This window comes from Dipodomys merriami, unplaced genomic scaffold, assembly GCF_024711535.1.
Source record: "Dipodomys merriami isolate MVZ:Mamm:240054 unplaced genomic scaffold, mDipMer1.0.p SCAF_1, whole genome shotgun sequence".
NCBI classification, from domain to species: Eukaryota; Metazoa; Chordata; class Mammalia; order Rodentia; family Heteromyidae; genus Dipodomys; species Dipodomys merriami.
In genome coordinates this window covers 79320017-79343827 of record NW_027202270.1, presented here as the reverse complement: position 1 = coordinate 79343827, position 23811 = coordinate 79320017, and the positions used below count along the sequence as shown (strand labels likewise).

General features: G+C 40.1%; 1 protein-coding gene across 2 annotated transcripts in view; it reads right to left on the bottom strand.

The window, feature by feature from the left end:
• Window positions 1-23811, bottom strand: part of Lypd1 (LY6/PLAUR domain containing 1) — a 37616-nt gene that overhangs the window by 12118 nt on the left and 1687 nt on the right. For both annotated transcript variants that reach the window (XM_070024357.1, XM_070024347.1), the window contains one exon: window positions 23393-23530. In XM_070024357.1, the coding sequence (XP_069880458.1) occupies window positions 23393-23530 (138 nt within the window). The remainder of the gene's footprint in view (window positions 1-23392; window positions 23531-23811) is intronic.

The following is a 23811-nucleotide window of genomic DNA, read 5'->3' as shown; positions in this document are numbered from 1 at the left end:
CTTTACAGCAAGCACTCTGTCAGGCATAGGGCTGGCTTTACACGGTTGAATTATTGATTACACAGAGGGAAGAAGAAAGATGGTGTTTTCTCTTTGTTGGAGTCCAGCGCTTTCTGTCTGCTCCTAACACAGCTGGGTCACCACAGCTTGAGTGGGCAGAATAAAAAAGCACCTGCATCAACCCTGCTGGAGGTAATCCAGGCCAAAAGTGGTCTCAGCTTTGGAACTCCATGTTACTGAGCCTTGGACAATAGTTCCCATGCTGGTACTCTGTGGCTCAGATGCCTGAAGGTTGACTTGCCTGGCAGCTGACAGGTACAAATGTTCTTTAATGTATGAACCACTGATGTGGTGTTATCCCTTTGGCCCAAACCTTCCTTCATCAAAAGTACTTCAGTAAGTACTTAGTGCTTCATTAAGGGGCTGGCCAGGAGGAACATGTGTTAGAACTCCACCAGGCAAGAAGGGCTTAAGGGGTGGTGATCAGACATTTGTGTGCAGAATTACCTTTAATAGGCAGATTCCCAGAACCATCCATGGGTGATTTACACACACGTAGTCAAAAGTTCTAAATCAATGCTTTGAGAAGGAAGCAAGTAAGTGCAGACTACAAATGCACATTTTCCCTTATCTGAGGAGAAGTCTGCTCACCAATGGCAAGGATTTCATTATACATTACAACCCACTCTGCTGTAGGGACTTGGGGGAGTCCTGTGCCCCTAGAAGAGTGACAGCCATGCAGAGTGAGAGGCCAGGGGCTTCCTTCTTCCTTACTTTCCAGATTTGTCACCACACTTTTTCTCTTCTTGACTACCTTGTCAGGTGTTTACTGTCCTATCAGCCTCCCTGGAGGACTGGCTCCCCAACTGTGCACCTTTTGAGAACTTCAACTGTTGAGAGTTCACATACTACTCTATGCCACTCAGCTGATATGGTCAGGACAGGAGTCCAGGCCATTCTCACAGGGGATCAGGTCAGTTCTAGTTTGTTGCCCACTAAGATGGTTTATGTCCTTTGGGTCTTAACTCTTCAACTGAGGTATTAAAATCTGCATTGAGCTGGGCATTATATAATCCTAGCTACTTGAGAGCAGAGATCAAGAATGTCATGGTTCTACTCTAGCTTGGGCAAAAAGTTAGCTAAGTCCTATCTTAACCAATACCTGGGTATGGTGGTACCTATCAGTGATCCCATCTATATGGGTAGTGTAAATAGCAGATGAGTTGGGACAAAAATGCAAGACATTACCCCCCAAATAACTAAATCCAAAATGGCTGGAGACATGACTCAAGTGGCAGAGTACCTGCCCAGCAAATATGAGACCTTGAGTTCAAACCACAGTAGCACCAAAATAAATAAAATATACACTGTATACATTAAGTATATTCTCTAGGAGTTGGCACACTTGTCTTTAAAATGATAAGATGGTATAAATCTTGGCATTTGCAAGCCAAAGGATCTCTATCAAAAGTACTTTGTGCTAGTACTGTGTTGTGAAGGAAGCCATGGGCAATTTGTGAATGACAAAGTTTTCTGGGCTATAATAAAACATCAGTCACAGAAACAGGCTGTATTCTTCTTCTAGGACTCCATAATAGAGTATCAGAATCCATGGGGCTTAAGCAATGGGAATTTATGTTGCCCCAGTTCTGGAGGCCAGAAGTTCAAGGTCAAGGTACTAAGAGATTGATTTCCTGAAAAAGCTCTTTTCTGGATTTACAAAGATAGCTGCCTTCTCCATGTTATCACAAAGCCTTTTCTCTGGGTTTATACTCTGGTGTGTGTGTGTGTGTGTGTGTGTGTGTGTGTGTGTGTGTGTGTGTGTGTGTGTGTGTGTGTGTGTGTGTGTGTGTGTGTGTGTGTGTGTGTGTGTGTGTGTGTGTGTGCGCCTGTCCTGGGGCTTGAACTCAGCACCTGAAAGCTGTCCTTGAGCTTTGGTTTCAAGGCTAGTGCTCTACCACTTGAGCCACAGCTCTAGTTCCAGCTCTTTTGGTGGTTAATTGGAGAGTAATCTCATGAACTTTCTTGCTCAGACTGGCTTCAAATCTGGATTCTCAGATCTCAGGCTCCTGAGTGGCTTAGGATGACAGTCATGACTTACCTGTGCCCAGCTCTAGTGTCTTTTATCAGTATACTAAGACCATTGGACCAGGCCCCTACCTCATGGCCCACTTCATCTAGCTGAAATTCCTTTCTAGAAACCCATTTTCAAACATGACCACTTTGGACAACAAGGCTGCAACATGGAAGTTTCAGGGAAAAGGAACACAGTTCAGTGCATCGCACAGATAGTGGGTTAGATTTGGCTCAGAGACCTATAGTTTTCTGACCTCTGTTTGCTCAAAATCCTGTCCTCTTCAAAACCTATTCCTTCTACCCAATCTTTTCATCTGCAGAAAAATGTGAAGCATCCAACTGTTAGATGGATATCCTTCCAGACAAATATCAAAAAGGTTCTCTCTGGGTTTGGTGTGTGTCTACTCAAAGGCTATGCTGTTAAAGACCTTGGATAGTTTTATAGGATCTGTGGAACCTTCTCTCCATATTTTTTAAATGTTTTTTCATGGAACTATCTTTGCTGAAAGCTTGCTGTTCAGAGCAGATCCAACCCCTGCAGGTGGCTTGGAATCCACAGGAGTGGAGAACAGAGGCTAGAGGGGATAAAGGAAAAGAAAGGCAAAATTAGAGCCACTCGCTGAAGGCTGTTCCCAGCACAGGCAGGATGCAGCCTGTTGAGTAGAACTAGCATTTAAGCATCTGATGGTGCTGTTCTATTTAAAGTGAAACACTGCAGGAAAGCCTCAGCAGATCGTCCCCCAGAGGTTTTGTATCAGTGCACCTGTCTTGTCCCCCTGACTTCCTCCTGTTCCAGTCTTTTCTTCACTGTCTCTAACATAAACCGGATACCACTTCATTTGGGTAAGATGTTTCCGCATACCCTGATGGCTGTGATGACCTCACTGAACCGTGCTGGGTCTAGACAGCTGGACTCCATTGTTCTATTTTCTCCTGCTCCTTGAAGCTAAGGAGTCTTTCAATGCACAGCACAAGTGGGGATATGGTAACTTTTTTCCTCTTGAGGTTTGATTGAAACTTTCTGGATTTTTTTCCCTCTGGAATTTTATGTTTTTCTAACTCTTCTTATAAACGTATTTGACAATACAAGAAGAATAAATGGAAAACAATAATTTTAAATGCATTTCCATTGCCAAAGAGTTGAAACAGTCATGGAACTTAGGAAAAGTTTTTCTTTTTTTTTCTTTTCTTTTTTTTTTTTGTTCTATGAGAGCCTATCATTCAGTCCTTTCCTTCCTTCCTTCCCCCTTCCTTCCTTCTCTCTCCCTTCCTCCTTCCTTCCTTCCTCCTTTCTCCCTTCCTTCCTTCCCTTCCTTCCCTTCCTTCCCTCCTTCCTTCCTTCCTTCTCTTTCCTTTCCTTCCTTCCTTCCTTCCTTCCTTCCTGCCTGCCTGCCTGCCTGCCTGCCTGCCTGCCTGCCTGCCTGCCTTCTTTCTTTCTTTCTTTCTTTCTTTCTTTCTTTCTTTCTTTCTTTCTTTCTTTCTTTCTTTCTTTCTTTCTTTCTTTCTTTCTTCCTTCCTTCCTTCCTTCCTTCCTTCCTTCCTTCCTTCCTTCCTTCCTTCCTTCCCGCCTGCCTGCCTGCCTGCCTGCCTGCCTGCCTGTCTGTCTTTCTTTTCAATCATGGGGCTTGAAGTCTGGGCTTGAGCACTGTCCCTGCGCTCTTCAGCTCAAGGCAAGCACTCTACCACTTGAGCCACAGCACCACTTCTGGTTTTCTGGTGATTAATTGGAGATAAGAATCTCACAGACTTTCTTCCTGCCCAGGCTGGCTTTGAACCATGATCCTCAGATCTCAGCCTTCTGAGTAGCTAGATTACAGGTGTGGTATGTGGCACTGGTACCTGGCTCTTTTTTTTTTCTTTTTTGAAGTACTGAAGTTTAAACTATGGATCTTGGACTTGCTAGGTAGGTATTCTGTATCACTTGAGTCACATCTCTAGCCTTTAATTTATTTTATTTTTACTTTACTGCTATTGGTAGTGTCAGATTGGTATTACCATTATCCTATATAAGATTCCAAAGTAACTGGGATTATAGGTATGTATACTGTTTATTTTTTTAATTTTTATTTTTGTCATAAAAGTGATGTACAAAGGGGTTACAGCTACGTAAGTCAGGTGAAGAGTACATTTCCTTTTGGACAATGTCAGCCCTTCATTCTCTCCTAGTTTTTCCCTCCCATCCCCACCCACAAGTTATGTAGATCATTTCCATCTTATCTTTTTGAGATAAGTTCTCACTATCTTTTCTCCCAGGCTAGCCTCAAATGGTAATCCTCCTGTGTCTACCTCCTCAGCAGTTGGGATTATAGGCATGACTACTACATCTCATCTTACAGTTTTATTGTTTCTTGAACTGTCAAAAATGACCACTTAGGCTGAAATTCTCATTCATCATTGCTGGTAAGCCCAACAGGCAATGGTATTTGGTCATAAGATAATCAATGTATGTTTCAACAATGAACTGAAATTGTGAATAGTGTTATCAGTGAAAACAACCTAGGGAATGTGGCAATGTAAAGAAATACTGCACTGAGTACCAGCACAGCAAGTTCTTTCAGAAGCTTCTCCCATCAAGTTGTGGACATTTAGAAAGTTTGGTCATCTCCTTTTGTATAGAAGAAAGATTCCAAGTTCTTCATCTACAAAAAGAAGCTGAAGAACTGAAGTAGGACATGTTATTTACTTCTGAAATCATTCCTTCCCCAGTGGAAAGTCATGAACTCTGTTGGAGTCCAATGGATCTGAATAGATTTCTCCTTGGGTTCCTTTCTTGACAAAAGCACTTAGCTTCTCTAAGCCTCAGGTTTCCCTTTAAATAAAGCAAGAATACATACCTAACAGAGTAAACTGCTGAGCAGTATGATGGCAGAGTAATGAAGCACCTGTAATTGTGGTAGCCAATAGCATGTGTCTAAGAAACATCAGCTTCCTTGACTCAAGATTTGTTTCCTTGTGCCTTTTTTTTTTTTTTTTGGTCAGCCATGGGGCTTGAACTCTGGTCCTGGGTGCTGTCCAGCTCAAGGTGAGTGCTCTACCACTTGAGCCACAGTGCCACTTATGGTTTTCTGGTAGTTAATTGGAGATAAGAATCTCAGGGCCTTTCCTGCCCAGGCTGGCTTTGAACCATGATCCTCAGATCTTAACTCCTGAGTAGCTAGAATTACAGGCATGAGGCACCAGCACCTGGCAAAGCCTTTTTTAACAGAATTTTTATTAGTGTATATTAATTTTTTACAAAGGAGGCTTGTTGTGATATTTCCACCCAAGTATATAATACTTTGTTTTATTTCGAATATTAGAAAAATAGCTACTTACTGAGGAAAAGTGACAGCCTGGGAGCCTGGGGAAGGAAAAGTGTAGAGGATCCTGGTCTATCTTGAGCCTCAAAGTAAGGAGATGCTTAGAAAATAGGACCCTTAAGTGGCACATAAAAAGATCATAGGAGCCAACCACTAAAGAACAGAGCTGGAACAATTTGAACAACAAGATATACAACAAAGAATAAAGTGAATGTTCATAGTTCATATCAACATCAACAATCAAATTAGTAAATACTTGGAGGATAGAGTATAGCTCTTTCTGACAGAGGAATTAATAAATGCAGAAGAAATGAAGGAAGAGAAATCCAGAAGCAATACTGAAATGAGTGCAAAAAAAGGACAAAAAGAATGTTTTTGTAGTTTCACATTATGTCATTAAAGTTATTAATTGCAAAGGGAAAAAATCAGTAACTTTAAAGTGGAGATATCCAACAGATTCCATGTGAATAAAGTGACCAAAGTTAGTATCACTAATAACAAGATGTACAATATGCACCTTTTACTATGCTGCATGGAAACAGAGAAGTTCACATCTTTTCTGTGTTCTTGTCAAAACAGCAAAACCTTGATATGATCTTGATAGAGCATCAGAAAACCTAATCTGAAGACCAAGATGCAACAACCTTCAAAAATGTCAAGATCATTTCCTAATAAATGGGGTGGTGTCATTCATTCTGATGGAAGCATAGAATTCCATTGTATATATAGACCACATTTTCTTGATCCATTCATCTACTGAGGGACATCTGGGTTGGTTCCATATCTTAGCTATGGTAAATAATGCTGTGATAAACATAGTTGTGCTGGTAGCTTTAGTATGGTCTTGTTTGTGAGCATTTGGGTAAACGCTCAGAAGTGGGATGGCTGGGTCATAGGGGAGCTCTATATGGAGTCTTTTGAGGAACTTCCATACTGCTTTCCAGAGTGGTTGAAAAGTTTATACTCCCACCAACAATGCAGTAGGGTTCCCTTTTGGCCACATCCCCTCCAGCATCTATTGTTATTCGATTTCTTGATTATAGACATTATAACTGTGGTGAGATGGGATGTTATTTTGATTTGCATTTCTTTTATGGCCAGAGAAGCTGGGCATTTGTTCATGTGTCTATTGGCCATTCTTATTTCTTCTTCAGAGAAGTCTCTCTTTTTGTTAGGAAATGGAAAGACTTGAAAAAATCATATTAAGTAAAGTAAGCCAGACCCAAAGAAATATAGGTCCCATGGTTTCCCTCATTTGCAATAATTAGTATACATCTAGGATAATTTTATCAGATGGGCAGAAAAGTTCAAAAGCTATGTACATTGACCATATAAGACCGTGCTAAGTGAAATGAACCCCAAGATATGGACACAAGAGGTCTTTCTTTGTTGTTGTATTTAATGTACTATGTGATTTTTTTTTGTTTCCTTTGTATGTTCTTCCCCCTGTGGTCACTGCACTTGATTTTGGTAACCTGCATCTTGTATATACATTTATCTAATTTGGGGATGGGAAGGGAAACAACAAACTCTGAAACAAGGACACAGGATGATCCATTGCAACAATGATACCCACAAGACAGTATATTGGAAATGAACTTTACAACTTTTGGGGGCAGGCGGGGGAGGGAAGGGATTATGGGAGAACAATAAAGGAGGGGGTAACAATGCTCCACAAGAAATATACTTATTACCTTACTCATGTAACTGTAACCCCTCTGTACAGTGTCTTTACAATAAAATAAAAAATTTTTTTAAAAGTCGAGATCATGACAGAAAAGGGAAGCGTGAAGAAATATTCAAGATAAGAAGAAAGAAGCCTTGTTCCAGTGGCTCATGGCAATAACTCTAGCTACTCAAGAAGAAGAGATCTAGAGACACAAGATTCCAAGCTGGCTCAAGCAGAAAAGCTTTTGTTGAGAGTCAATCTCAAAACAAAGCAAATAGCCAGGCACCCGTGGCTTAGGCCTGTAATCCTAGCTACTCAGGAGGCCGAGATCTGAGGATCGCACTTCAAAGCTAGCCCAGACAGGAAAGTCCATAAGATTCTTATCTCCAATAAACCAATAGAAAACTGGAAGTGGCACTGTGGCTCAAGTGGTAGAGCCTTGAGCTGAAGAGCACAGGGACAGTGCCCAAGCCCAGAGTTCATGTCCCACAACAGAAAAAAAAAAAAAAGCAAATAAAACAGAAACAGAAACAAGCCAATCTAGACATATGGCTCAAGTGGTAGAACCCTGTATCCATGCAAGCCACAAGAGTGTATATCCTTAAATATCCATGCCACTTAACTACCTAAATCTTGCCTCAATGAGCTTGAGGGCTTCAGAAATGATTTCTGCAGTGTGATTAGTTTGAGGGAAGATTACTGGGAATAATGTATCTCCCTCAGTTTATATGTTTCCTTGCACATGAAGGAGCTCAGTCAGTGCAAACGCTGCCCTCCCTCCTTCCTTCCCTCTTCACCAGTGAGGGTCCAGTGATGAACGTATTGGTAGATTTGGGCAGAATAGACCAGACACATGCTCCTCTAGGTATTTTGCCCTTCTTGGGAGTTCAGCACATATGACAAAGAGGACTTATCATTTGTTTTGGGCAAGAAACAGTCCTTATTTGGTCTTCTCTGTGACTGGGTAAGCAAATTAATTTGAAGATGCTAATTTAAAAGACCATTTGATTCCCAATCGAAAGCTAGGTCCTTCATCTTAGACTTTTTCAGTAAATCAGTGATTTTTTTTTTTTGCCTAATCTTCCTTATTCCTTGTTTTATTTCTCAAATGGTTCAGAATCTGAGTGGGAAAGAAAGCTGATGAAGACTGAACACTCATAAAGACTCCAGTATGTTACATTTGTTCCAGTTTGCATAGTATCCTGAAATTAATTAATTTATAGTGGTGCAAAGGATGGACCCCAAGGGAACCCATATGCTAGTTAAGGGCTCATCATTGAGCTACATCCTTGGCCCTAGGAATTAAGCCTATAGTCACCATTCTCTAGCAGTTTGCAAAGCAATAGTTAAACCAATCCTCTCCTCCAGCTAGCCCTTGTATGATAAATTCCATCCATAACAACCACGTCACATGGTTTTTGCTCAGTGTGGTGAGATTCTTCACTCATATTGGAGCTGAAAGAGGAAGACACAAGTCAGAAGATACAAGTGGGTCTTCTAGAGAGCTGGGCTCTGTTTTCAGTTCCATCACAGCATATTTCCTATAAGCATGCTTTCAAAAGTGACTTTCCTGCTTTCTTACTTTAACCTCTGCTTCAATAGTCAATTAAAATAAAGGCATAAAAGCCCATGTCTTATTTTCAGGGCGGAGCAGGCAGAAGTAGGAGCAAGAAGCGGCTGCAACTCTGAGCGGAGGAGACAGGAACACAAAATATTTATATTATTTTGGAACTTTGCTTTAGATTTGGGGAGCCCTGGCCCACCCTCTCTGGCTAGGAGAGTATTCTACAGTCTGAGGGCTTGCAGCATGCTGATCTTTTGGAGTGTCTTTTCCCATCAAGTGCCCACTTTTAGATAAGGTCTCTGTGAGGTCTGTTAGGTGTACATCCTGCAGCTTATTGGCTTATAATGTACTCTCCTTTCTTTGTGGTCTTTTTGGGGGCCAGTTAGAAGAAAGAGAAAACAATAATGCAGCTGTTTAGATACTGAATATTGACAAGTGTCTTTTTGAAATAAAGTACCAGTCCCTCCCCACCCCCCAAAAATGCCTATGTCCTCTCCTTTAATGACCCATCATACATTTATCTTTTTCTAATACTTTCCTTGCGTATGTTCTATCTGTTGATACAAGAATAGGAAATAGCTAAACAGAGCCTTTAAACAGTCCATTATTTTTCATTCATAAACATTTTAGTCTTAAAGTCCAACTTCTATGGTAAACTGCTACTTGTATGGATGCCTGTCTGGGAGGGAGACTAATCTTTCTCTACTTGAAAAATAACCAGCAATTGCCACGCCATAGTTATGATTACATCACAATAAATATTCCATGCAGGACTAGCATCAGCTTCTCAAAGAAAAATGCTTGAATCAGGTAATTGGAATGAACTATGTGTGTTTTCGCTGAGCTTTGAAAGAAATGGCAAGATAAAAGATCTTTTATCTATTCCCAAGTATTTGTTTCCTTTTTCTCTTTAAAGACTACTATGTGAGAAACTTCGATGTTCTCTGAATCCTAATGGAACAGCTCAGAAAGAGGAGGCTTACCAACATCCACGCCTCACTTCTGCTTGATGGACATTGGTTATCAGATAGAGAAAAGATCTGTCTTTTCTGGATAATTTTCTGTGCTGGCTCTTAAAACACTTTTCCTTTGCCATAGACAAGAACAATTGAAAGGCCAAAGAAACTCCATCCATTTGGGTTGCAGATGGCCAGGGCAACCAAACAAGAATGCTAACAGCCCATTTTAGAAAGGCCAAAGGCGGAAAAAATGCCAAGCTGCACACTGCATATCCATACTGATGTTAGTCCACCCGCCCATCTTTGCCAAGCAGGTGGGATGAGAAATTGAGAATACGGTTAAAGAGCTGTAATGACCCCTAAGATAAAAATAAACATGCTTTTTAAAAAGCAACAGTCACAATGATAGCAAAAGAGACATAAAATAAGATACTCCAAACGCATTATTTTTCCTTGTAACAGGAACATATTAAGTTCATTATACAGAAGACTTTGATTACCCTTCTCAAAAAGGTTTTTTTTTTTTTTTGGCTGAGTTTAATTTTCAAGGCTGTTAACCACTGATGCCAACTTAATTATATCAAACAAACACCAACCCATAATGTATGATGCCAATTGTTGGTTTTACTTTGGTATCACACTCAGTTTCTCTGCTTGTTTATAAGTTTGTGAGCCAGGAAAGTTCTGCTTTTTCTCCACTGGTGTCTCTAGTCTACAGAAACTGAGAGAGTGAGTATTTGTTTTGATTTATTATTTCAGTATTAACAGTAACTTATGAAGTGGTGCTGTAGCTCAAGTGGTAGAGCGCTTGCCTTGAGCTGAAGAGCTGAGGGACAGCACCCAGACCCAGAGTTCAAGCCCCAAGGCCGACCAAAAAAAAAACAAAAACAGTAACTTATGAAACTGTTTTCTTGCATGTTTCACCTTGATATCCTTCTGATTATTATCCTAAATGTCAATAGTAGGGTCCAAGAATTCATAAGTCACTTTATACATCCAAAGTTATAGAAATGTGGGTAAACAGAGTCTTCAATGGTATAATGGCTCCAGGTAGAATGAATCAAGAACATCTATGCACTTAAAAAACAGCAATCTTGTATTTTTAACATCAACATGGCATTCTCCATGCAGAAATTATATTCATTGTAAAATTTAGTTGTGTTCCTGCATTTCAGGTGTCAGTGATCTGACTTCTGACTTCTGTAATGTCATTCATATCTTGTGCTAAATGTCATGCTATCATTTGTTGAGTACATATTTTTTCTTTTCTAAATATGACAGTGACTGGGATGAGATGAAGGTCTTTTGACTATTCATTTTAGTGTTTAATACAGGGAAAATAATGTGTGATATTAAGAGGTTATCTCTGTCATTTCTCCAAGAAACCCTGGAGAAAATTTCCCCCCTGTGCTCATCTATTTCTCCAGGCAGATCAGGCAGATGTTGAAAGTTGAATACACAATTTCTATCTTTGTAGCTATTAGGGACCATTAGACATCAGTCTAATTGCTGAAACAAGCAAAGTTCTTTGAATCAAACCGAGGAGAGCTTTTGTTTTCTTAGTAAAAGACATTGGTGAAGACAAGAGCTTCCTAGCATTCTCCCTTTCCTTTAACTAGAATATAGAAATCATGAATGGATCAAGAAAATGTGGTATATATACACAATGGAATTCTATGCCTCCATCAGAAAGAATGACATTGCCCCATTTGTTAGGAAATGGAAAAACTTGGAAAAAATTATATTAAGTGAAGTAAGCCAGGCCCAAAGAAACATAGGTCCCATGGTTTCCCTTATTTGTAATATCTAGTATATGTATGAGTCAAGCGGAAAAGGTCAGATAATGTGATGTCAAGAAAATGAACCCTTAGATATGTATTTTAATGCTTTTTTCTTTCATGCGTGTGTTTCTAACGCATTTATAAGATTATCTCTTTGTTGCTTTGTATGTCCCTCCCCCACAGTATAACCCCTGCTTTCACTATGTTTGATGTCAGTATAACTTGTGGAGGAGATGGGGAAAAACCAGTTGTTTAAGGATACAGGTGGACCTGTTGCAACAATGAGAAGTACAAGTTGTCATGTCCAAAATGAGCTTTACAACGTCAGTGCGGGGGGGGGGGGGAACGGGGGGGGAAGGAGAAGGATTGGGATTGGGGGGGGGAGGCTGGGAAGGGATGTGAAGGGTAAACAAAGGAGGAGGCTGCAAGGCTTGGTAAGAAATGTATGCATTATCCTGCCCATGTAATTGTAACTCCTCTGTACAGTATGTTCACAAATAAAATAAAATTAATTAAAAAAAAGAATATAGAAATCAGCCTGAATCCAAGAAGTGGTAACTCTGAACAAAAAACACCATCATGCTTGGAAAGTAATTAAGGAAATGGAGAAAGTCTGGGTCTTTATTAGTGTTGCTGGGCTCTGGGAATGACCCCAAAACCACCTAGATGTGGGCCATCTTCTTAGGTAAATAATAAGTATAATATTTTCAGTTCCTGTTATAACCAATCTTCACCATTATCATCAGCCTCATTCATTATCATCATCATTCCTTAGATATAGGAAGTCAGGCCTAGTATGGAGATAAGAAGAGAAGGGAATTTAACCACTTTGGAAAGCAGTATGGAGGTTCCTCAAAAGACTCCACATAGAGCTCCCCTATGACCAAGCAATCCCACTTTTGGGCATTTACCCAAATGTTTACAAACAAGACCACACTAAAGCTACCAGCACAACTATGTTTATTGCAGCCTTATTTACCATAGCTAAGATATGGAACCAACCCAGATGCCCCTCAGTAGATGAATGGATCAAGAAAATGTGGTATATATACACAATGGAATTCTATGCCTCCATCAGAAAGAATGACATTGCCCACTTGTTAGGAAATGGAAAAACTTGGAAAAAATTATATTAAATGAAGTAAGCCAAGCCCAAAGAAACATAGGTCCCATTTCGCTTATTTGCAATATCTAGTATATGTGTGAGTCAAGCGGAAAAGGTCAGATAATGTGATGTTAAGAGAATGAACCCTTAGATATGTATTTTAATGTTTTCCTTTCTTTCATGCATGTGTTTCTAACACATTTATAAGATTATTTCTTTGTTGCTTTGTATGTCCCTCCCCCACAGTATAACCCCTGCTTTCACTATATTTGATGTCAGTATAACTTATGGAGGAGATGGGGAAAAAAAAACAAGTCGTTTAAGGATACAGGTGGACGTGTTGCAACAATGAGAAGTACAAGTTGTCATGTCCAAAACGAGCTTTACAACGTCAGTGCGGGGGGGAGGAGAAGGATTAGGATTGGGATTGGGATTGGGGGGGAGGGGGGAGGCTGGAAAGGGATGTGAAGGGTAAACAAAGGAGGAGGCAGTAATGCTTGGTAAGAAATGTATGCATTATCCTGCCCATGTAATTGTAACCCCTCTGTACAGTATGTTCACAAATAAAATTAAATTAAATTAAAAAAAAGAAGAGAAGGGAATTTAACAGGAGCAATAACCAATTAATTATCACAGAGAGCAAAAGAGCAAAGGGGCCACACCAAAACACTTCTTAAGGTCTAGGAGCTAGTCCAGCCAGAATTGCTTGGGGCTCCAGTGTGAGACTGACACTCAGGCTTGTCAGTATGATGTCAATGATAAGAATGATATTCAGTAAAAGGAGCAAGAATGCAAGCAAACAATTAATTGGATACTTTCAGTTTGGTCAACCAGTAAAAAACAGATGGTAGGATAAAAACAATTCCTTCTTTCCTTCCTTCCTTCCTTCCTTCCTTCCTTCCTTCCTTCCTTCCTTCCTTCCTTCCTTCCTTCCTTCCTTCCTTCTTTTCTTCCTTCCTTCCTCATTCCTCTGAGGTATAATTTTCCTTAATAAAATGATTAAGAAGTGTGAATTGCATATGTCTTGTGGAACATACCTGAGAATTTCCAATTTGCATCTCTTATACAGGAGGTGTGAGAGACAGAAGTTTGGAGAAGGAAGTTTGACTAGATGGGAATTTTCTTTCTTCCCAAAGGAGTTCGTGACTAAAGGCAACCATCAAATGTAGCAGAGCTCTGGGTGATAAGATTCACTAGTGGTATTTCAGTCTCCCAGCTGGCTTAACTATCAAGTTAGCAAGGTGACATGGAGCACATGTGCACCTGTATGTGGGCATGTGTACACATGCACATATTTGTGTGTGAGTATGTGTGTGTGTTTCCTAAAAATATTCCTATCCAAAACAAAGCTAAGTCAGTCTTGAAAGCAAGCTGACAAACTAGAAAACCTGGCTTGGAGTTTGTGGGGGTTGAGTCTTCAAACGAAAATAGTGACAGGCATTAGCTATTTCTATCTAACTAAAAAGCAGACAACATATTAAACTTGTCTTTATTTTATTTTCCTTGTGTGCTAAAGATTTGTTTCTATTATAATATTTTAAAATGTGGGTAAATTTATCCTTTTAGCTTGAAACCCTATTTCTTTAATATTTCAAGCTATTTTCCAGATGCCTAAATATCAGTCAGTGTGTGTGTGTACATGTGTGTGTGCACGTGTGTGTATGTGTAGTGAGAAAAAATAGGGAGAAAAAGGGAGAGAGGGAGAGAGGGAGAGAGGGAGAAAGAGGCTGGGAGGGGAATACTGAGAGAGCTGGTCAACTGCATTGTTTCAGTCATCCTTGTAGAGAAGTAAAAACCAACAGTGGAATCTGGTGGTTGAAGTGATAGTTCAATTCCATAAGGAAAATATACCCTAAAACACTGACAGAATTTAGGATTTGGTGCTAGGTGAACTATTGGCTGGAGAACACAGAACAAAGAATATCCTTCTGTTAACACACACCTGTCACCTACAATTGCTAGAAATGCTTCCAAGGAAACTTGGCGGGCAGGGCCCTAGCTGGCTTTTACACATACACACACTTAGACTTTAAGGGGACTGGTTGGGTTTCTCCATCTTAACCTATTCTTTTGTGAAAGGGCTGTTTCAGCTTTGCTTTATCTTTCTTTCCTTTGCAACAGCTGGCGACAGGCTGAATAGGAAGTTGTCTGGCCTTTCAGAGGAAGTTAGCTAATTCATCGGTCTCCTGGTAAGGCTCTAATCCACTGCTTTCCCTCTGAAGATAATGAAAAATATGGAAAGAATTCCTTGCTTGCTTGGTGCTTCTGAGATCTCATTGTACTCCCAATTTAGGTGTCTTCATTGAGTGGAAAAACCAGTCACACTGCCTGGTTTCTTGCTACTTCTGAACAGGTTTCCTTAAATTCTCAGAGACCCAAGTGGCTTGCTAGATTTTTCATAAGCAATAAAATAGTGCATAAAACCTATTGTCCTGTGCCATTTAATACACCTTGCTTCTACTGATGCTGTTTGAAAAAGTCTCAATGGAGGCCCTGGTCAACGGCTTCCCACATTCCTATTCATCCCAGGTACAGCGCAACTGGACCATGTCAGGCTGGGGCTGTGTGCTCAATGCTACTCGCCTCTGGCTCTATCTCTAGTCATTCCACTGTGCTTGAGAACAAGTCCAAGAAATAGAAAAACATAAAAAGCTATTGTCCATGTCCAGTGAGAAATGAAATGCACTGGACCAAGTATCACAACTTCCTTAAAATAATACAACACTTTATCACTTTTGCATGTGGATCAGACTTGTGGTTTGCAAAGTCATAAACCCTTGGAAATCAATGGCTAGAGCCATCATTGCTTTATTCTATTTAATGCATCCTTTAAAAAAAGCAATTTATTACAAACTCTCAATGACTCTACCTTATCTAAAGCACTTAATTCATTCCATCTCCTGCTTTGCTCTGTAGTGTTGGCAGCAAGCAAAAGATTGGAGGCAATTTATTAATAGGGAAAAAAAAAACATGTCTTGCAGGGAAAGCCTATGGAAAGTTACTGAATCATAACAAAGTTATAGCCCAAAGTTTACCTCCTCTAAAAAAGAATTAGTGGCATGCATAAGACTTCTTTGGTTTATCCATAGGCCAATTCATCCCATCACAAGCTCTTAACTTATAAATTGTGGCATCTTCTATAGAACCCAGGGGAGGAAACACAGTATTTTTCACAAGTAAATCCTCAACTCTCCCAAATAGATTCAATGAAAACTACAAGACCAGGAAGAATTCAGCTTAGTCTTTAAGAAGGAAATAACCAAGTGAACAAATGCATAAGTGATACTATGTTAAAAATACAACTTGTGGGTAGGCATGGGAGGGAAACACTGGGAGAGAGAAAAGGACTCTTTATCTGACTAATGTAACTATAACTCATCTGTACATCACCTTTATAATAAGAATAACATTTTTTTAAAAAAAGAAGGAATTGACCAAGAGAAAAGTATACATCTCACATTTAAGAGATAAGTATCTCTGATTACCTAAGGGCTATGATATGATTAGGCTTAGGAGAAGGCTAGCCACGAGCAGGTAGCCAGTCAACATTCATCAGAGGATAAATAAATCATGCCAGTTTCTCTTCTGTTAAGCCAGAGTCCTCCAGGTTATCTTTCAACCTGCCCTACCCTCAGGTCTTCTCAAGGGAAGAAAGAGAAATGGATCAAGATACTCATGCTCCAGAAAGAAATAGCCTGTGTGGACAATGGAAGCAGTGGGCCAGATAGATGAAGAATCTCCTGGCTTTAGAAGGGTCTGATTCTTGAGGGCTGAAGCCGATGGGTGAGACCACATGTGAGAAAGTGCATCTGCATTCACCTACAGGGGATTCAGGCATCCATTATCACCCATTCATGTGCCCGAGGATTCTTGTGGTTAACCTTGCCTAGTTCAAGATCGCTTCACTGGAAAACATACTATGTACTAAATAGATGGAGAGCCTCAGTGCTCAGAATTAAAGCAGAGGCTTGAAGAACATGAATCTTTTGGCCTCAGCTCACTAAAATGACTTGCTCTTGGTACAGGGTTGTTTTTTTTTTTTACTTCAACTCAGCAAATTGTGTAATTAGCTAGCAGAGTTCTAATGATTCATCACCATATTCCAGCCCATCTCATCCCACCCTCCTCTTTCATTTAGAGCTCTGCCAAACCAGAGATATCTCTTCAGATAGCGGCACTAGCAAAAGAAACTATACTTCTCAAAATAGAAATGGCAGGAATGAACCATAGAAGCATTAAGCAGAAGAAGCTCATCACTAAAGGTCACATATTGTATGATTCCATTGCACAGAATAGGCAAATGCATATAAATGTAAAACTGATAAATGGTTTCTAGGGGCTAGTAAGAGGGAAAAGAGGGAGATAGTAGTAATAGATATCAAGTTTCTTTGGGGGATGATGAAATGTTCTCGAATTAGGACATTTTCTATAAGTAGGCAATTCTGTGAATACTTAAAACGTACAGAATCATATATACTTATAAAAGGGTAAATTAATCCTTGTGATAATTATATTACATATGAAATATATCTCAATAAAATGGCTCATTAAAATGCACAAAACTATGGAGTGTGGCACCTCAATGATTGAAAAACAAAAACAAAAAACCTGAGCAAAGGAAAGGAGTTGAATTCCAGTCCCTTGCAGTGTGGTCCCTCTCTGTGCCTAACTGCCAAACCTCTCTGTGTCTAAGATTCACCATTATCAAGTAGAGAGATTATCTCAGTGTGAGCCTTCCAGACTAATTATGAGAGCCCACTTATAAGACAGTGAAAGCTGAAATCAGGCATTCCCTTACTCTGAGCAACCAGAAAATAGCATGCAAGTCATTAGTAACTAAGCTATCTGGGCTATCCTTGGTTCAGGCCAGGACAGTTCCAAAACCAACTCCCGTGAACATCATGTCAGATTTCTCTTTTAAAGACTGATTTCTTTGCTACAGATATAATGACTGCACTTCTTATTCTCTTGCTGTATCCCATCAGAAAACCGGCAACCAACCACTTTCTACCTTTTCCAAGGGAAAAGCATACAAAACCTAAAACAGAGTGCTCTCACCCTAACTGGAGTTTAATTCTCTTTCCATTCAATGAATGAAAACAAAGACTTGGATTTTGTGTCTTTTTCTTTTTTTTTAATTGTGAAAATACCATACAGAGGGGTTGCAATTACATGGGCAATGTAATGAGTACATTTCTTATCAAGCATTGTTGCCTCCTCCTTTGTTTCCCCTTTCCATCCCTTCCCATCTGGATTTTGTGTCTTTCTGTCCAGTGGGCTAAGAAACATTCTCTTAGTTTGGTCGTAAGACACTAAGTCAGTCCATGAGAGAAAGAAAAGAAAGGATGAAGAAAAAGAGGAGGGGGGGCTGGGATGTAGCTCAGTGGCAAAGCGCTTGCCTAGCAAGTGCAACGTCCTGGGTTCGATCCCCAGTACCAAAAAAGAAAAGACAAAAAAAAAAAAGAAAAAGAGGAGGGGATGACAGGATGAGAGGGAGAGATCAAGTAAAAGTACACACTACAGCTTCAGAATTTTGAGTTTCAGGACTATCTAAGGGAAGCCGATTTCCTTTTCAAAGTTCAAAAGAAACGGTGTGTTTTGTTTTCATACTTCATTTCATTTCCACTTGGGAACAAAACCCAGCTTTGAAGCCTCTCTGTTTAAACTCATTAGGAAAACCATCAATGATGGGAGCTTTCAAGAAATCCTAGTGGGAGGAATTAGTATTAAGGGAGAGCCAGATCAATCTTCAAACGTTTCATCTATGGAGATGGGATATGGGAGGTCAACCTGGCTGCTTGTTCAGCTGGAAAGTTAACATAAACAAATGATTCACTTACTGGGGAGTCCAAGGGACCAAAGCCTGTGATATTTCCCCTCGAATCCTTCCTCAGAAGCCAACTCTGCCTGCCACATTAAAGAGATGGATATACCTGGAGAACTAAGTGAGCAAGCTGATTGGCAAAATGTCATGCCCCCGAAGAGAAAAGTGTTCTTTCAGTGTCCTGCAAGGGCAAGAGGGAGAGACATCGACATATCCAGCACAGAATCTCTTCCTGTGTAATTCATAACTTTATTGAAGCTGACACAGAAACCTTTTTAGCAAGGCTGGTGTGAATATGTGTGGATATCTTTCTTGACATTGAAATCGTTTTGATTTAACATTATTTTTTTTAACCGGGGGAAGTTTCCTTTGCTAAATTTGATCTATAGTAATTTAAAATCTTTTTGTTTTTCACTTGCTCTATAGAGCACATCCTAAAAATCATTCTGATTAATTGGTTTCTAGTAAGGAAGTCTTTACTAAGTGAGATAATGGAGAGGCTTGGGAGGAGGAGGAAAAAGACATGGGGCAGGTGAGGGACACGCATAGAGAAAGTCATTCTTAACAAAGTGCTCTTAACAAAGTCATTCTGGAAAATTTTATATTAAAATTGTCCCTGTGTCTACAACATAGCATGGATCGGATAACTTATGATCTGAACACCTTCAAAGGAGGACTTAATGTTTTCATTTTTATTACAAGAATTACATATGTGGGTATATGCAGATAAACACATATATCCACACACAGGTAAAACGGTAAAACTATATAAACACACATATATACATGCTATCATGTGTGTTCCAATGTATGTGCCACCTAATCTTCGATAAGGGAGCTAAAATAATAGAATGGAAGAAAGACAGCCTCTTCAGTAAATGGTTCTGGCAAAATTGGCTAAACACCTGTAGAAAACTAAAGCCATCCTTATATATCACCCTGCACACATCTTATATAAAAGAATGCTAGGAAAATGGTTTGGGATATAAATTTGATGAGCTATACTGGGTTTCACTCCTTCTAAGCCTACATCAAGGTTGAAATAGAACCTAGGTTTTTAAATGCTAGTAAAATTAAGCACAACTAGATTTGAAAGAACATTGGCTATGATTACTTTTCTATATCTATCTACTGAAAGTGGATAAGTGATTATTTAATGAACATTGCATCCTTTCTTGCCATTCGTTATTTAGCTCATGAGAAAACAAGCCATCAATGAATCCATCCAGGGCCCTGAGCTATCCTTGCTCAACTTAATGAGCAACTAACTAATCCAAAAGGAAGACAGCCATTACTTATCCAGCCATAATGTAGATGCACCATGGCATGTAAATCAGTAACTCTTGTATTGCAAAACAGACAAATAGATTAATGCATGTTGCAAAGGATGGGTGATGAGATCGATTAGGTTACTGATTCAGACCATGAACTTTCTCTCAATATACTGCATTTAACTTTTAAATAAGGTTTAAGAGAACCTGTAACATTTTGCTCACTGACAGAGCTATATTTTACTAAGGGCAGAAATTGGCTAGTCCATAAAAATTAAATTATGCCCCTTTCACTGTATCTAGTCAAGAGGAAAAACTCTAATTACAAGATTGCACTGTCAAACAAATGCAAATCCACATTCTTTATACCCTGGTTTAAAAAGTCATACTGGAAGAGGGAGAAGCTTTTATTCTGAAATGAAAATCAATATTTGAAATATTTTGTGAAATGCAATGATAAACAAGAGCAAAAGAAATGTCCTTATCAAGGGTGCTGGCAAATAGACACTAGCCCATTAAGGGCAGAACTAGTGAGAGCAAGTCATTACTTATGCAAACATTTAAATATCAATTAGAAAGGACAATGGGAAAAGCTGAACCAAACCTTCTCTTCCTTCCCACAGCACATGCTTTATTATTCTAGCAATGTCCAAGGGGAAATAGAGCAATGGAAAACATTCTCAGCACCTAATAGGAATGACACTCTGGGGGATAGGTAAAGGTTAATTTCAAATGAACTTCCCCATTGAAAATTAAATTTACCTGCCTCAAAATGCATAAAAGCTGAGTCTGCAGGCTTAATCCCGAAAGGACTAACTGAAGGCCTGGGCATATTGCATCGCTGGTAGTTTAGGGAGAAAGAGCACCTTTCATTACTGCTTAATGTCAGACCAGCTTAGTTCATTAAAATTTCTTAGCCCATTTAAAGCCTTTGTTTTCTCTATGAAAAATGCCAATCTACATGGCACTCTAACTTTAAAAGTCCTACTAGTTGCTTTTCTTATTCTGTCAACATTCACTTTGTGACCTGTCCCCTGATCCGGTCAGGTGAACCTGATAGACATGTAAAATTGTTTCAGACCTTAGAACTTTGCCTGACTTACCTTTTCAGGTAAACTTGGTGATGCATTTTAGTCTGTGAGACGATGGCAGGTGGCATTATAGCACAGGTATTGGCTTGGAAAGCAGATTTCAAGTTTCTCTTAGAAATAGTTTTGATCTTCTTTTATTAAGAAAGGTTGGTCCCGATCAGCAATCTCAACTTGGAGCACCCCAGAGTCACCTGGGGAGTTTATAAAAGCCATGGCCGATATAACACAGACTTATGAAGTTAGTTTCTTCAGTGTGGGCCCAGGCATGTGGAATCAACCCAAATTCCAGGAAGACAGTAAAATGCACCTTACGAAGGAGTCGGTGAGCCATTTCAGCTCCAAAGCACTAAGATTCTGACTTTGATTCTTCAATTCCAACTTTGATTCTAATGGTATCATTTAACAGGCATTACTTTCTCCAGAATGGCAGAGTTGGCTATGCCATGGACTTAAATACTGACTGGTTGTCGCATGAGGAAAATTCTACCAGATTTCATGAGACACTACAGATAACTTGATGAAGGAAGAGCTAGATGCACAGCGCACATGACAAAATTAGCCATTAGTATTGCAATGATTATGCCACATTGTGGTCATAATCAAAGTTTCAGATTTACTTTCTGTTCTTATCATCCAAAGTAAACAGGCTAGTCTGTTGCAATTACATAAACATGAAAGGACATTGGAAGTATCAGAGCCTAGACATGGCTCTCAAGTACAGAAATATATTTGGTTGGCTGGTTTCTACTGGATTTAGGTTTAGAATATTTTGCATATGGCTAGACCTGTGCTCTTGCTCATAACTGATTTTGCATTTGTGTTCATCCATTGCTCCTGTTGTTAATTCTTCAAGTTTAAGACTGGATTATGCTTTAGTCTTATCATTTTTTGCCTGTGGTGGGAGAAACATGATTTTGGAGACAAAGCATCCAACTTAACTACATTAATAGGAGGCAACCAACCTCAGGCCAGGTACCTAGGAATTCTCTGTGATGAAGTTGTCTGTGGTAAATGGGAATTATAATGTCTGCTTTGCTTTTATATATTGGTTTTATAATATGATTTCAGTAGAGAATTAATCAAAATGTAAAATAGCACTTTGAAAATCGAGTATACAGTATTCATCAAAGGCAAGTACAAAGGGGAAAAGACATGTCTCTCAGAGAGAGAGTACCCCTTTGGACTCGAATTCAGCTCATATCTTTTCCTCAACCACATCCTAGGTTATAAAACATGATAACTGGGTAAGCTGTGGCCTTCAGTATTGTAGCTCCAAACTATTGTGGAGAAAGAACTGCAAATACTCAAAAGGTCAGGAAAAGCCCAGGAAAAGTGCAGGAGTGAAATACAACTACAAAAGAAACCACTTGTCAAAACTGTCTATATCACTCTGAGCTAAAGCCTCATCATTAAGCTTAGTTTCGTTCTGCTTTTTTAAAATGAGACTGAATCTCATATACCAAAATAATGCTTGCTACTTTTCTTGGGACAAGTTATTCTTCAAAGCAATTACATCTCATATTTCCTAGGAGAGCAATTTGGTAGAAAAAATCCATACCCTGGACAATAATCACCTATGAAGAACAGCTTATAAAACCATATGCACACCACTTCATAACACAAAGATGAATGCTATGAGAGAAGGCCCCATCTCTCTAGCTAATAAGTTTCTCCAGTAACCCTGTGGTTAGCAACATCCTCAGGCCTTTCTCTAGGGCAAAGTACTTTCCAAAGGTGCTGCCTTTAAAACTAGCTTTGCATGGCTTGCCAGTGGTTTAAAGGAATCATGTAACAGTTCTAATCACTTCACTCTGGGGCTCTGGGAGCAGTTAGTTCCCTAACTAGAGTAGTATGGATTCGGCTCATTCAGTATCATTTATTACATGATGCTATTTCCCATCTTTTCAACAGTCTTTCCATGGCGATGACTCTATGATTTGACCTTGAAATTAAAGCAACACCTTCCTTTATGTTCCCTCAAAGTTCCATGATGTTTTGGGGGACTTTGAGTTTTACTAAGATTATTGGGAAAGATGGCACTGGGGAATCCAAAAAAGACTTTAGAGTGAGAATTCTCTCCCCCCCATCCCATGTCCCCTGCATAATGCTCAGTGTCTGTCAGCCAGCCAGCAGCTGAGCCTGTAGGGCTGAGAACAACATTCCTTTGAAAGATCTTGGCAATTTGTGCCTGGAATTTGATGCATTAGTTCTAAAATTAAATAAAGATCCTATAGTGTTCTTCAAAGAAATATGGTGTGGCTCGATGACAAAACACATTTTTCAAGCTCTGACCTCTGGGAACTTCAACTAGCTCCATATTTCAGGCTGACATCCCTCACAGCTACTGTCTAGTTGCCCAAGCCAGGGCTGGTTATTCATATATTTTTCCACCCACTGATCAGCTTTTAGCACAGGGAGGAGAAGGGAGTAAATATAAAGAAGAGAGGCACTGATTTAAATGTACTTTCCCTCCCAAATCCCTTGGGGTAGAAACCCTGGTAATTAACTCTAATGAGATTAAGGTAACTCGGAACTCTTCATTTTCCCAGCATTGTAAATCTGTGATAACCAATGTGTGTGTGTGTGTGTGTGTGTGTGTGTGTGTGTGTGTGTGTATGTGCACGTGTGCGCGTGCCCGCAGTGCACACACACACACACACATTAAATCAAAGTCACCTCCTTTTCTGTAATTTAATGGCCCTTCACTCTCACGCTCGCTGCCTAGGCTAGTTGAAGAGGTGCCAGGCTCTTACCCGCGCTTTGCTCCATAACTTCTTTCTGACACATGTCTTGAACGTTCACCGTACAATTCACGATGAACTCAGGGGAGGAGCAGTCGTTGTTCAGCTGGAATTCTTCACACTGGTAGCACTGGATTTGCAACGCAAAGCCTGCAAGGACAGATGGGGTCGGGGTGGTCAGATCCCGCCCGCAGAGCAAGCCCACTCCTGCTCGGGGAAAGCCTGGGCTCAGGGCCTCGGGGATGTGTCAGCTCTGCCCTTCGAGGTCTCCCTTAGAGCTGGATGTGGCTGAAGCCGGCAGAGGGCGGCGCGGGCACCCCGGGTCCTACAGAGGATTGAGAGGAACATTGCCCCAAGACTCCCTAAATCCTTGCTCCAGACTCGGAGTGCCCAGGCACCACCACGGGCGGTCATTCCCAAGAAGTTGAAAG